This window comes from Mastigoproctus giganteus, chromosome 1 (assembly GCF_048544385.1).
Source record: "Mastigoproctus giganteus isolate SK-2022 chromosome 1, ASM4854438v1, whole genome shotgun sequence".
Classification (NCBI taxonomy): domain Eukaryota; kingdom Metazoa; phylum Arthropoda; class Arachnida; order Uropygi; family Thelyphonidae; genus Mastigoproctus; species Mastigoproctus giganteus.
The window spans coordinates 126,176,052-126,190,785 of record NC_143575.1 but is presented as its reverse complement, the minus strand read 5'-3'; the positions used below and the strand labels follow the sequence as shown (position 1 = coordinate 126,190,785).

General features: G+C 36.1%; 1 protein-coding gene across 1 annotated transcript in view; it reads right to left on the bottom strand.

Annotated features, from left to right (window-relative positions):
• Uggt (UDP-glucose-glycoprotein glucosyltransferase) overlaps window positions 1-14,734 on the bottom strand; it is an 820,111-nt gene that overhangs the window by 511,735 nt on the left and 293,642 nt on the right. Inside the window, exon 20 of the mRNA XM_090386735.1 lies at window positions 5,503-5,595. Within this exon, the coding sequence (XP_090242861.1) occupies window positions 5,503-5,595 (93 nt within the window). The remainder of the gene's footprint in view (window positions 1-5,502; window positions 5,596-14,734) is intronic.

Genomic DNA, 14,734 nt, shown 5'->3' with positions numbered 1-14,734 from the left:
AAGTTGATGTTTTTAATGGTCTTTCTGAGTGATTATGCTCATTCAACTCCACTAGAAGGTCTTCAGATTTTAATCTTTGAACCATTTTTGGAGGGCACGCCAGATTTTTAAGGAATTTGATTTAAGATTGGGGAGTGCTTACTCTAAGGATGGTCAGTCAAAGAATGTAATATGAGAAAAAGAGAGGAGCAGGGTTTTCAGTTCCTTCTTTTTTTCTGCCATTTTGCACTAAATGCATTTATGTCATCTCTGTTGAGAGATCTGTATGTCTATTTATGTCCATCTTTACTCCTTTTAGTGGAGAGTGATTTCTTTCTCCCAGGTTACCAGCCCCACCACGTGGAAGCAGGAGTGGTGCTACTAGTGACCAAGTGGTTGAGAAATTAGTTGGGTTAACACGGTTTATATAAATATATATACAAGAAAAGAAAAGTGAATTTCCTTTTTGGATTCCTACTTGAAACCTTTTAAGTAAAGAATCACTTGAGAAAAAACAGGAAGAAAAGATACTGGAAAATAAATACAGGGTCATCGAAAAGGTATCCGTGATTTCCCCTTTACTTATCTTCGGAAATATTTGATTGATTGTCGTGATCGTAGCAGCAAACAGTGTGGTTAACTCACTAAGTTTTATTTGACACCTCAACAATGACCTTGGCTGTGCAGAATGACTCCTACGTGCACTGCCTCAGTCAGTGTCATTAGGATGGCAACCGTGCAACAGAAAGCGCAGTGTGTGTGTGTTGTGGTATTTAGTGAATTTAAATCTGTCCTAACAGTGCAACGTCAATACCGGCATACTTACAGACAAGAACGTGGCAACAGACAAAGCTATAATACGTTGGTTTAACCAGTTTAAGGAAACTGGCAGTGTAGACATTAAGAAATCTCAAGGCCGAATACCAACACCTGAAGAGAATGTGGAGCAGTTGAGACAGTCTTGCTTACGTAGCCGAAGAAATTCTTTGCTCTTTGCTTGTTGCAGCCTGGAGCTCGGCATTCCAAAGACCACCATTCAAAATGTGCTTCATAAACAACTGAGACTGCATGCATAAAAGATTCAACTCAAACATGAAATTAAACCTGAAGCCTGTCCCAGATGTACTGAATTTGCTAGTGCCATGTTAAATGAGATTGACAATGATGAAAGTTATTTAAAATGCATTTTGTTTAGTGACAAAGCACCATTTCACATAAATGAATGTGTTAATCGTCACAATTGTAGAATTTGGGGATCACAGCAACCATATTAGCATTAGTAGAGGCATTTTGTAGGTGGTAGATGACTTTCATCAACTGGTGAAATACCACCACTTTGCTTATTGGAGGCTTGAAGTGGTGAAACCCATGTTTAGTCTCTAGATCAAAAGTTTCCGGCATCCCCCTCCCCCCCATACTTCTCCTTCAACCCATGCACGGTACTAAGTACTGTAGGTTTTGATACCTTTCGTGTTTGGGGTTTTCTTAAAAAAAAAAAAAAAAAAAAAAAAAAAAAAAATACGATGCAAGAAAGCAAGCTTATCAGACAAAAAAAAAAAAAAAAAACCCTGCTCCCATTTCACCCCACCGTTCGTTCCAAATACCTGTTCAGCTCAGCCTTAAATTTATTTAGGATATCAACTTCCCCAACAAAAGATAGAAGTCTGTTCCACCAATCAACTACCCGCTGGCTAAAGGCAAACTTTCGCACATCTATTCTACAACTGTCTTTCCTCAATTTGAATTTATGTCCTCTCGGGTGATTATTCTGAGCAAGAGGAAGAATCCCATCAGTGTGGTGTGGACTAATGCACAAGCACTTGCTAGGCCCATTTATGTTTGCTGAAAGGACAATAACTGGCATTGTATATTTGGCAACATATATTTGGATATGCTTTAGCTTTATGTTTTCCCTCAAGTTGAAGACATAGAAAGAGAGAAAGGAGTTTCTATGATTTTTCAGCAAGATGGTACACCACCTTATTTCAGCCGTAATGTGCAGAATGCCCTACATGACAGGTTTGCTAATCATTGAATCAGAAGAGATGGACCTGTGTCTTGGCCACCAAGAAGTCCTGACCTGACACCATTAGACTTTTTCTTGTGGAGCTGCCTAAAGAATACTGTCTACGCAGAAAAGATTTGCAATCTGCACCATTTAAGAGAGAGGATCACAGCTGCAATAGCAACCTTTATGCCAGAAATGATTGACTACCGCTTCAATGTTTGCTGAGCAACTTGCGGTGCTCATATTGAAACATACTTAGGTATGAAGTAAAACTTGAGATATTCCTCTAGATATTAAGAAATAAATCAATTGAGTAATGTAAGTTTTTGCATTGTTATTTTATCATGAAATCAAGGACACCTTTTTTGATTACCATGTATAACTGTTGAGAAAGAACACTATATTTCACACAAGAGCTCTTGCGCACTATCGCTTGGCACATGGAGCCTCTTCAAGGTATAGGCCTAAAGGGATGTCAGACGACCTGATGAAACTTGTAGAAGAGAAGAAAGTGCATGAGATGCATATAAATTATGGGGCAACACACAGGCCTATGGTAGATATAAACTAGTCTGTAATCAAGTCACAAAGGAGGTCAGGCAAGCGAAGATAAGATAGATTACGAGAAATCTTTGGCGAGGATGCAAAGAAAAATAGCCAAGACTTCTTTACTTATGTAAACACTAAAAGGAAAGGGATGAGTCAGATTGGTCCACTCGATATTGATGGTTTGGCTGATGATCCTCCTCAGGTTGCTGACAAACTGAATGAGTATTTTGCATCTTCATTGACACATGAGGAATTCTTTACAAAAGAGAATGCTGGAAGTTTATCCAACTAACAGGGAGCTAAATGATTTTGTAATAACTGAGAAGAAAGTGTTGAAGTTAAACATCACCTGCAAGGTGATCTGATTGAGGTGTTTATGGCTTTGAACGAATTGAACAAGCTCAATACGTAAATGAACAAAAGTGTACTTTGACATTTTAAAGTTCCACTACAAAAAATTAATTGAGATCAGTCACAGTTTTCCAACAACATTTTGAATGAAGGATTTCGCTGATAGGATTCTTCTGCTTGCTCAGACCTCACATATGAGAGGGCTTACAAATTAAAATCGAGGAAGGACAGTTGCAGAACAGATGTGCAGAAGTTTGCCTTTAGCCAGCAGGTGGTTGATTGCTGGAACAAACTTCCATCTGTTGTTGTGGAAGTTGATAGCTTAAATAAATTCAATGAGCAACTAGACAAACTATTGTATATTGTTCTTTTTTTTGGCCGATGCTGTATAAGTTTGTTTTCTTTCATCATTTCTGTTGCTAATGCTAATGTCATTAACACAAAGGGTGCTGTTTACAGTTGGAAGTTGTTCTGTATTGGAATTCACTTTGATGGCAAAAATTGTAACACTTAAAACTGAACCTTAAAGAACTCTGTCTTCTTGGCAGAAAGACCAAGAAGGGGAAGATTCTACGTGAACGTGAATAGACTCATAGGATAAAAAACTTTTAATAAATGCAGGAAGATGACTTTCTAAGTCTGCCGCTATAAAGGTCCTTTAAAATACCAAATTTCCAAGTTGTGTCATGTTTTTTCCATATCAAAAAAGACTGATCTCAGGTAATCTTGTTTTAGGTTAGAATCTTTGACAGTCGTTTCTAGTCTAATTAAATAGCGTAAATTGGAGCTATTCCCATGGAAGCTACACGGCATACTGGAGAGAAGGTCATTTGCTTCTAAATACCATATACAATGAATGTCAACTAATCTTTCTGGGATTCTGCACAAACAGAGTCTCATAGGTTGATAGCAAGAATTTGTGGATCCTTTCCTGATTTAGCGAAGGCAAGGATGATTGAATTGCACCAGGTGTCGGGAAACTGCTCTTACAAGAAAGATTGTGTTATACAGGCAGAGCAGGTGGTCCACATTTGGTGAAAGATGTATAACCATTTCGTAATGGATCATCTGGTATCACTGCACTTACCTTAGTAAGAGTTAGAACTCATTAAGTCATTCACTACACAAGAGCTAAAAAGCTCTTGTATGGCTTGTTGTATGGGTAAAAATGATATTTTCCTTTCATTTTTCTGGATTTTGACCCAGGCCACCTGTGGTACCGGTTGACTGAGTAATAGAGGATGTAAAGCAGACCGATGAGCCCTTTCAAAATGTGACAGCAAACACTGCACACTTTGATGTGTGTATGTTTAAAGGTTATGAGATTAGTTGTGGTAGGTTATCTGTGGAATATCTTCCAAGCTTTGGTTTGAGCCTTTTTTGCAGCTGTGCATTCTGCATTCCACCATAGTTTGGAAAATGGTGGAAACCGCAGATGTTTTTGGAACTGCAATTGTAGCTGTATGGACAATACTTTCTGTGATGTATTGTCCATACAGCTCTGCCAGATGTTGTAAGACATTCCAACATCTGGCAGAGTTTAGTTGGACTAATCAATCTTGCAATCGGATAACTTAATATGAAGGTTCCCATTAATTAGGGTAGTTATCACAGCAAAGTGATCACTTCCATATGGGTTCTCCACCACCTCCCAGGTAAATGAAAGCAGGAGGGAAGGGAAGAGGGCAGAAAACAAGGAGAAATCATTGTTAATGAGCATATGTTCTATGCAGGATTTTCTCCTTGGCAATAATATAGGTGGGTTTTAGAGCTGAACAATGTAATTTCAATATCTATTGCACCACACTGAGCATATGCAAGGGCTCCACAACAGGCCATTTAGAAGTGTCCATATTTCTGTCACTTAAAGCATCTTAGTGGGTTAGGTACATAAGGCCATAATGGAAGTGAAAATACACAGTAGTAATTGAATTCAGAGATGGTTTTGTAGCTGTCCCTCCTTGTGAATTTAACTCAGAACAGATTGTCTTCAAACACTTCAAGTAAGTACCATTCCAAGATTACACCTTGACATTAGCTTAGGGTCTTGTAGAAGATAATGGTAACTGGAATAACCCCACCCCAAATGTGGTTGCTCAGAAGGGCTGTTCTGAATATTTGTTTTTAGTTTCTATTAGAACACTACCAGAATGTAGTTATTTAACTGAATTAGGGAGCCTGCCAACCCTTCCAATCCCTTCTGAATACAGAAGGGCGAGATTTTTCCTATGGGTTTCTCACTGGTGGAATGGATTATCAGGAAGTGTGGTACAGGTCCTGATACACCATCTATTCTGGGCCTTTTTCTAGTGGTAGAATTAGTATCACCATCATTGTATTCTGATAGGAAATATGTAGTTTCCCCTGAATAGATGTAGCATCAGCAGATGCAGAAAATTCCTGCTTATACTTTTTCCCATGTATTCCTATTTTTTTTTTTTTTTTTTTTTTTTTGTATATGCCACACTTCCAACAGAGGTCAATGAAGACATACTGTCTGTCTCAGCTGAACTTTCCAATATTCCCTTTTAGTCAGTGTCAGCAAGAATATTATACAATTTTCATAATAATGTTAGGTTTAATAGAAAAATAAATCTTTTCCTTGCATAACTTACCTTGTTTAGTTAAATACTTCAATTGTGAAGTGAAAGTTGTTGCTGCATCTTTGATTGGCATTTCAGCAAGGTTCTCAGGTGATACATCCCCAACTAGAGAAAAAAAACAAAGCTTTTTTTTTTTCAGGGAATAAACTAGGTGCAAAATATAATGTATTTTCTGTTAAATAAAAGATGCACCTATAAAAAGAAAGTATTTTAAATTAAATAAAAAAATGTTAGAGATACTCATTTTACAAAGCTAATCTGTTTACCAGGTATTTATTATTTTATTTATTTATCGTTCTCACTTGATTTTACAAATAGCTATTAACCGTTAATATTATTATTCCAACCATTTTTGGAAGATACTCAAAAAGTCTTGAATGCAGAAGCACTAAGAAATGATAGCTCTTAAATTCAGTTGCTTTCAAAATACCAGCCTTCTGTAGTTATGTATTTCTGGCATTCATAAAGTGACCTGAAACATTTCTAGAAGCCACCAATTGCAATCTTCAAAGACATTTAAACTCCTGGTGCATTCTTCAAGTGAGAGCCATCATCTGCAGAAAAAGGTAAAATGACACTGTGAGAGCAGGAGAATGCAATAGGTGGGGAAACATCACAGGAGCACCAAAAGATCAAACTAACAGAACTCTGTTTTGTCAGTTGATCTTTTATAGCAGTGTAACAGCAAGATTGTAATCAATAAAAATGCAAAGAAAATATTCATGAAACATAGGGTTTTTACACACTTAGTTAGTAATAAAGATTATAAATTTTACACAGGTGAGTTTGCTGTCATTTCAACTATTTCACTGAGAAGTTATTTAGCAATGCCTAGACATTGGCAAGTAAAGGATTTCTGATGCATTGATAGTTCAAGTTTGGTTCAGAGAAGTACTTATGAAGAAGACTGCTCCTCAAGCCTTCCATATGTTCCTTCAAGACTGATACACACAAACATTAAAGTCTTCATCTAACTTGACCACAAAGTCATAAAGAGATAGAAAATAATGCAATTCATCATGAAAGTTGATTGCTGCGCCACTCCAGTTTTGCATTCATCATGCTTCATTGATACACATTAACAATGAAGTCTTCATCTAACATGACCACAAAGTCATAAAGAGATTGAAAAGAATGCAATTCCCAAAAGGTACTTACTCCACTACTCCAGTTTTGAATTCATCGTGCTCACTTTTCTTGAATATGATCTTGCCCTACATGGATAAATTTATACTATTCAAAATAGCAAAGGTATTACCAGTGTTATTCTAGTTTATGCAGCCACTTTTAGTCATACATGTAGTGTTGCAGGTAGGCTGGGGGTTTCATCCAGGAAAAAATCCAAGTTCTTTGTTCAACTGAAACAAGTGAGTTAGGACTCTTCTACAGGAAAGGCAATGTACTGAGAGCATTCAAAATTAAAGTACTCCTATTTATATATGTCAGGAACATCCTCTGATCAAGAAAATGCAAAGAAACTTGACAGAAATGTTCTTTGGGGGATGCAGAAGATAATTTGATAATTTCAAAAACACAAAATTAGTTTAAAAAAAATCACCCACCAGGGAAACCTCCTTGCTGTTAACAATTTAACCTGTTACATGATCTGTGTGCACCAGAAACGAAGAAGATGCCATTAACATTAGTAGAGTATTCTCATTTTATTGCTTGATGTTTTTGGTAAGAGCATTCTCATCAGTAAATAACATATGGCATTGTGGGGTGGGGGATTTCTATCTATTCTCAACATCTAACCAGTACCTATTCCTACAAACAGTCATGTAAGGCAATTTCCCCAATATGCACCTATTTATTGTAGAATTAGAAGAAATGAGAAGGTATTTATTCAATAAAAGTATCTCTATCATGCTGATATTAGTTCCCTTTTTTTTTTACACATAGGTCAAAGCACCTTGGTTACATTTTGTTCAGACTTTTCAAATTTCTTTTTTTAACTTTAGCAAGCAATAAATAAACATCATTCTCACAAAAGAAATTGTTTATATATTTTCTAGAACAAAATTATATGCAGGTTAAGACAGCAAACAATACACACAAGGTGTGATAAAAAAGTTGGGGGACTGAACTAATATCTCTTTCAAAATAGTCTCCATGACACTCTATACACCAATTCCAATGCTTCTAAACTTTTCTGGAGGCATGCTAATAGGCTTCTTTTGAAACTGCTAACTTTTTATGCTTCCAGAAGATGTAATCCCTTCTGCTGCAAGACCAAGCCTTTGATTCCATGATTTGTAACCAACAATAAGTGAAGAAATAAAGTGTAAATAGGCAGCAGTATGTTAATAAAGATCCTGACATGCTAGAGCTTGCTGCACTCTGTGATCATTAGTGAGGATGCAAGGCACAAACTTGGATGAAATTACTTGAATTTTCAAATCAATCCTTTGATAAAAACTGATCTACATGTTTCATAAAAACAATTTCGCCAGCAGCTTCACAGATAATTGGATATTGTTCATTCTTAATCAGACCACAAGCATCATTCATTGTTTTTAAGGTTAAGCAGTAGACAGAGAATCTTCAATGGGCAAGATTCCAGTTTCCTCTTTAAACTTTGTGAACCACTTTGAATGACACATGGCATCATCTCCAAAAGCTTTTTGAACATTTTGTGAGTTTCTTTTCCATTTTTCCCTAATTTTAACAAAATTTGATTGAAATTCACTACTCAGTAAAATTACTCATTTTAAAATGCATCAAAACACATAAGCATCTTCTATTCAATGCATGTGAAAGTTATAGGCCTTCTCTTTGATTAAAAAAAATATATTTTAAGATAATATTTTATAAGATAAAAGAACCAAGTAAGCAAGCGAGTAGAATTTTTAAACAAATATTCTAATTCTGAAAATGTAGAATAAAATGATAGCCAAGTATTTACAAGTCTTTGGAATTATCAGTCTAATAGTCCACTGTTGTCAATGTCAAGGAAAAAAAAAAAAAAAAGTGGCAAGGTTTTATTAGTTATATACAGTCTGTCCCCAACATACGTAAGAGATATGTTCCAGGACTTCTTGCGTAAGTCGATTTTTACGTAACTCGGGAACGACTAATAAAATACTGCTACTATATCCCTGATATGTCAAAATTACAAAAACTACATAATATCGTCAAAAGAATGAAGAAATAGTTATTAATATTAGTAATGGCCACATGGTGCAAGGAAGCCTATGGCTTATGCTGCACCAGCCAAAAAAAAATAAAATAAAAAAAAAATAATAAAATAAAATAACAAAAAATACATAAAATAAAATGATAAGAATAAAAACAAATTAATAATAATAATAAAAATTAATAAGAGAAAAGGAAATGGACAATCTATGCATTTCCCTCCTCCCTTAGGTAATTATCCAGCTGACCTGTGAATTTCCCCAGACTGTCAGCCTCTAACTCACCCTGAAACTTGAAATTATGGCCCTTAGTTCTGGAATCATTTATAACCATGAAAATTTTGTCCTTATTCATTTTTCTTATGCCTCTCAAAGCCTTAAACACCTCAATCAAGTCTCCTCTAAGATGTCTAGTTTCCAAGCTCTGCAACCCACATATTCGAAGTCTTTCCTCATATGGATGCCCTTTTGCCGATCTCATCAGGCGAATTACCTGTCTTTGGACCCTTTCAAGAAGAACAGTGTCTTTCTTTAGGTGCAGTCTCCATACTTGAACACAGCATTCCAAGTGTGGTCTAACAATAGCCTTATATACAGTAATACCCCGACTTACGCGAACTCGGATTACACGTTCTTGATTTTTTCGTTTGGCAACACTGCCGCCCACTATCTTCAAGGTCGTTTTTCATATGTTATCGATATACAGTGCGACGGCGGAGAGTGAGAGCGAAAGATGAACAAAATTCAACTTTGCTGCGGATGAGCTGCACACATATACAAGAATTTGTATTCCAACTGTCATATATGTGTGCATTCGAATTCATGCTCAACGTTTGTCGGAAATTACATCGTTTTCACGAGAGAAATGGATCGCGTCGGTTGAGCCGTATACAGTCAGTCCTCATATAACACGTGTTTACACTACACGAATTCGGTCATACACTATTTATAAATACGGTAACGGTATCTTATAATATAACACGAACCGAATTGGCTTATGCACGATTCGCCTTTGTGTTTACAAGAAATGGCAGTAGAACGCAGAATCACCCCAACCGAACGCAACATGATAGGAATGAAGAGAAGATTCTGAAAATGTATTTGTTTTAGGGGAAACACATTTCACCATAATAACGTAAAAACCAACACAATTCCAGCTATCGGTATGCAATTAGATCGAGTTTACTACCAGTTTATAACAGATTCCACTAGCAGAAACGCAACTGGATTTTTATTGTTTTATGGTAGTAACTCTTAGAAATGTGAGGTGTTAATAGTGTATCTCTGCTTTTATGGTGTTGTTTATTCAGTTGCTACATGCGCGCAGCTTTGTTTATGCGTATCAAGCGTGCCTCCTCGTTTTGTAATTGTGCTTTATTCCCTAAAAATGAGTAAAATACTTAAAAGGTGTGAAAAGGAAGCGTACTGGTGAAGACACTGCAGATTCAGAGAGAAAAAGAAAAGCAATTCGATAAACAGAGGCGGACTGGGTTAAAAATTTATAGTGGCCTCATACTATGGTTTATGGCCAAAATCACACAGGCCCACCGGGGTTTCCCCGGTAAGGCTTATGGCCAGTCGGCCTCTGTCGATAGAGAAAAAATATGAAATTGTGAAACGCTTTGAGCGAAATGAAAGACCATGTGATATTGCACGTGCTACAGGCCTAAATGAGGCAAAGGCGAAAAGCACATGACAATTGCAAACTTGACAGAAGGTCTCAGCTCAATTGAAAAGGGCTTAAAAATTTTAGAAAACAGACTACAACGAAAAACGCGTTATAGCTACATATAACGCGTTATAGTTATTAGCTTGCTACGAAGAAATTCTGTGTGAAAAAAAGAAGTCTCTGTGTCATCAGACGAATTTGTTAGATTTTATGAAGCCATCGACATCGAAATAACTTTTTTACGTAAATCATTTATTTTTTTAATACATATTTTGTATTAATATGTATAAAGAACTGCAATTTTATTAATATTTTTCTTCTAAACTAGTGTTTTTGTTAGTCTTTGGTCCCAATTAAACAAAATTTATATGTATTTATATGCAAAGTTGTACCCCGACTTACGCGAATTCGACTTAAGCGATTTTCGTCGGACCCACCTATCGCGCAACTTCGGGGTATTACTGTAATGGGATTATGACGTCCTTATCATTACTAGTGATTGTTCAATAAATCATCGATAGGACACTATGGGCCCTCCTTGGAACCAGTCTACAATACTCAGAACTTCATATCTGACCATATTGTAATACCCAAGTCCCTTTCCTCCACTACCGGCTTTAGTTCAACCCCGCCAAGTGTATAAGTTATTTTGGGGTTACTGTTCCCCAGGTGCAATACCTTACACTTTGCTGGATTAAAGCATAGCTGCCATTTTTCTGACCATCTCTGAAGTCTATCTAGGTCTCCCCGAAGAAGCTCAAGCTTGACAGCAATCATTAACTACTCTACCAATCTTTATATCATCTGCAAATTGAGACATAACACCCTCTATCCCTTCATCAATGTCATTTATGAAAATCAAAAACAATAATGGTCCTAATAATGATCCTTTGGGAACCCCACTTCTTACATCAACCCAATCTGAGGAATAACCATTTATCACAACCCTGTGCCTCCTGCTATCCATCTCAGGATTTTTCCCATGATTCCAACCTGTTCCAGCTTATAAAGTAACTGCTCACGTGGGAGTGAGTCAAATGCTTTCCTGAAATCCAAATAAACAACGTCGAAATGATTCCCCAAGTCCAGCTCTTGAGTGACCCTGTCTAAATCGCTAAACAGATTAGTTAAACATGATTTTCCCTTTACAAGACTATGCTGAGTATCCTTCAGAATTCCATTTCTATCTAAGTGATCCTAAATTCCACCCTTAATCATAGTCTCCATGATTTTCCCTACTACTGAAGTCAGACTAACTGGTTGGTAATTTTCCACTTCACTTAGAACCACCCTTATGTATTGGAGATACACTGGCAATTTTCCAATCCAATGGAATCACTCCCAAGTCCAGTGATGTTCGCATAATTAGCCTCAATGGTTCAATGCACTCACTTGCCGCCTCCCTTAAGATTATAGGGTAAATGCTATCAACCCCAGGAGCCTTACTGGCCTGTAGGCTCGGAAGTTTTTTCATTAAATAAACGTGTGAAATTTCAACATCATTAATTACATTTTTTTCAACTTCACTCCAAGAATTTCTCATTGACGTGACGGATTTTTCTTCTGTAAATATCCATGCAAAGTAACTGTTGAGTTCATCTGCAACTTCAGCTGGGGTATCTGATACTATCACATGCCCATTACATAAGGGTCCGATCTGGTTTATCCTTCTCTTCTTGGCATTTATATATGCGAAGAATTCCTTATCCTCCCACTTTGCCAGTTCACCTTTTCAGTGGCATTATTACACATCAATTTGTAGCTGTTATAAGCTTCAGTACTTTTTATTGCTCTGTAACTTTTCCATGCTGTCTTTTTCTGCTGAAGTAATTTGGCAACTTCATTATTCATCCAACTTGGAATCCTCCTCGTGGAGTATTTTTTTAATGGTAGATAAGCATTCAAGGCTTCTGTGTTAAAAAAATAATTAATCTTTTAACACGATGACTGCCAAGCTAGTTTAACAAAAAAATTCCCTGGAGCCAAAAAATATTTAGTAAATAATTTTATTAGTAATTCTAAAATAAATACTGAAATGTCAGTGTTATGCAGTTTTTTTGCTTAAAATATCAAAAAAAAAAAAAAAAAAAAAAGAGTATTTTTTTGTGTCGCATATGTGTGGCTGACGTGGCCCAGTAGGTTACTTTATTTCTTGAGATGCCATGCTGGCCACATACGTGTGACGCTATTACGGCATACACATGAAAGTTGTTTGTGATTAGTTTATTGCACATGCACCGCAATAAAACTAATCACGATAAAATAAACTCTCAAACGTCGGAATAAGTTTGTCGGTATTGTTAGAGATTTTGTGAAAACAAGTTCGTTAGCGTACTGTACTATTCATCATATTGTGTTGTGTTTTTCTGCAAGTTTGTACAAGTGTGTTGTAAAAACAAACAAACAAAAAAAAAAAAAAAAAAAAATATATATATATATATATATATATATATATATATATATATATATATATATATATAAAAAGCAATAGTTAAAAGAAAATTACTAAAAGAAGAGGAACTGAGAAAAATTGCTGAAAATCTTAGTAGTAGTTCTGAAGGTGAAAAAGATTGACTCTGATGATTCGGTAAAAGATCCTGACTGGGATATTTCTTCAAATGAAGGAGATACCGAAATACCGGAAAATATTGAAGTGCTTCAAGACTGGATGGAAGAAGAAAACACGGAGGAGCAATTTGAAAAGACCGAAGAATCTGAGATTGAAGTGACTGAAGCAAATGACGCTATTGAATGGACTGAATACGAAGGACACCAAAAAGATTTGATTTTACAGGCAAATCGGGACTGCAAATAGACGTATCAAGAAACATTACTCATCTTGAGGCATTTTCATTATTTATTGAAATAACTTCAGTTTTACTTCATACAAATAACAATGCATATCATGTCACAGAACTGTATCTCTCTAGTATACTTCACAAGTTAGCTTAGGCTGTAAGTACATTTCCAGTAAACCAAGAAAATGTCAAATTACTTTTTTTTTTGGTTACTTACAAAAACATCAACTGCAAAATGATTTTGTAGTTAACACTGACACTAAACCCTTGAACTGTGCAATCGGACAGCTCATGGGGTTTTGTCAACGATATACAGGAATTGTGCTAGCAGGGATAAGGAGGTGATTATCTCATGTAAGGCAGTGATTAGGCCAGATCTTGAGAACTGCATACAGGTCTGGAGGCCACATTTTAGGAAGGATGTAGAGCTGCTGGAATAAGTACAGAGAAGGGCAATGAGATTCGTGAGGGGAACAAATGGGTTCTCTTAACAAGAAAAGCTTCAATTCTACAAATTGTAGTATCTGGAGACTAGGCACCTGCAGCAAGGTGATCTGACTGAGTTGTTACGGTTTTGAATTGATTAAACAAGCTCAATGCTGATGGGATTCTTCTTCTTTCTCTGATTAATTCAAACTGAGGAAGGATGGTTGCAGACAGATGTGCATGGAAGTTTGCCTTGAGCCAGCAAGTGGTTTATTGTTGGAACAAACTTATCTGTTCTGTTGTGGAATTTGATAGCTTAAAAAAAATTCAAGGAAGAACTAGACAAATTATTGGAAGGAATGAATAGGTGAAATGGGAAGTGTCTTTTTTTTTTTTTTTTTTGGCTGTTGCTGTATAAGCTTGCTTTCTTGCATCATTTGGAACTAATAATGCTGATACTAAAAGAGAAAGAAAATTGAATGAAATAAACAAAGTTGAAAAATTTGTTAAGTAGCACAAATGAAAAATCCAGTAAAAAGGCACAGACACACTAGTCACCTCTTTAACTTTTTAAAAAATGCTCAATAACCATAAAATTTGGCTAAGAGTGAAACAAAAATAGCAAGAAATGCTTTGCTTATGTTAACACTAGAAGGAAATTGATGAAACACATTGGGTTGACTGGATATGAATGGCATAATAACTGATAATCTTGTATAGATTTCTGATAAATAGAATAGATATTCTGCATCTTGTTCATACAGGAAGGATGTTTTGGAGATAGGATTAGCAGAGATCTATCTGTTACCAATTTGGAGTTAAATGATGTTATAACAGCACAAAGGCAGGCAGGCCTATAGGAAGTTTGCTATAGCTAAAAGTGAACAAAGATGCTGATGGAATCTATCCATTTATGTTAACAGAAGCTGTAAAAATATTTAGCCATAACAATAAGAGCATTCTTAGATCCAGAAGTCCCTTAGAGAGACTCAAATGTATCTCCTATTCATAAATATAATTCAAAGAGCAAACTACAGCAAACTATAAAAGATAATGTAAGATCATCATGAGAAGAGAAGAGCCATATGGTAATCACTGTGTGTGTGTGTGTGTGTGCGTGCGCGCGCACATGTACGTGTGTGTGCATTTTTTTTTTTTAAGAGAGAGAGATCATGCTTAAACAATATGATTAAAAACCATGAGGTCATCATAAAGGA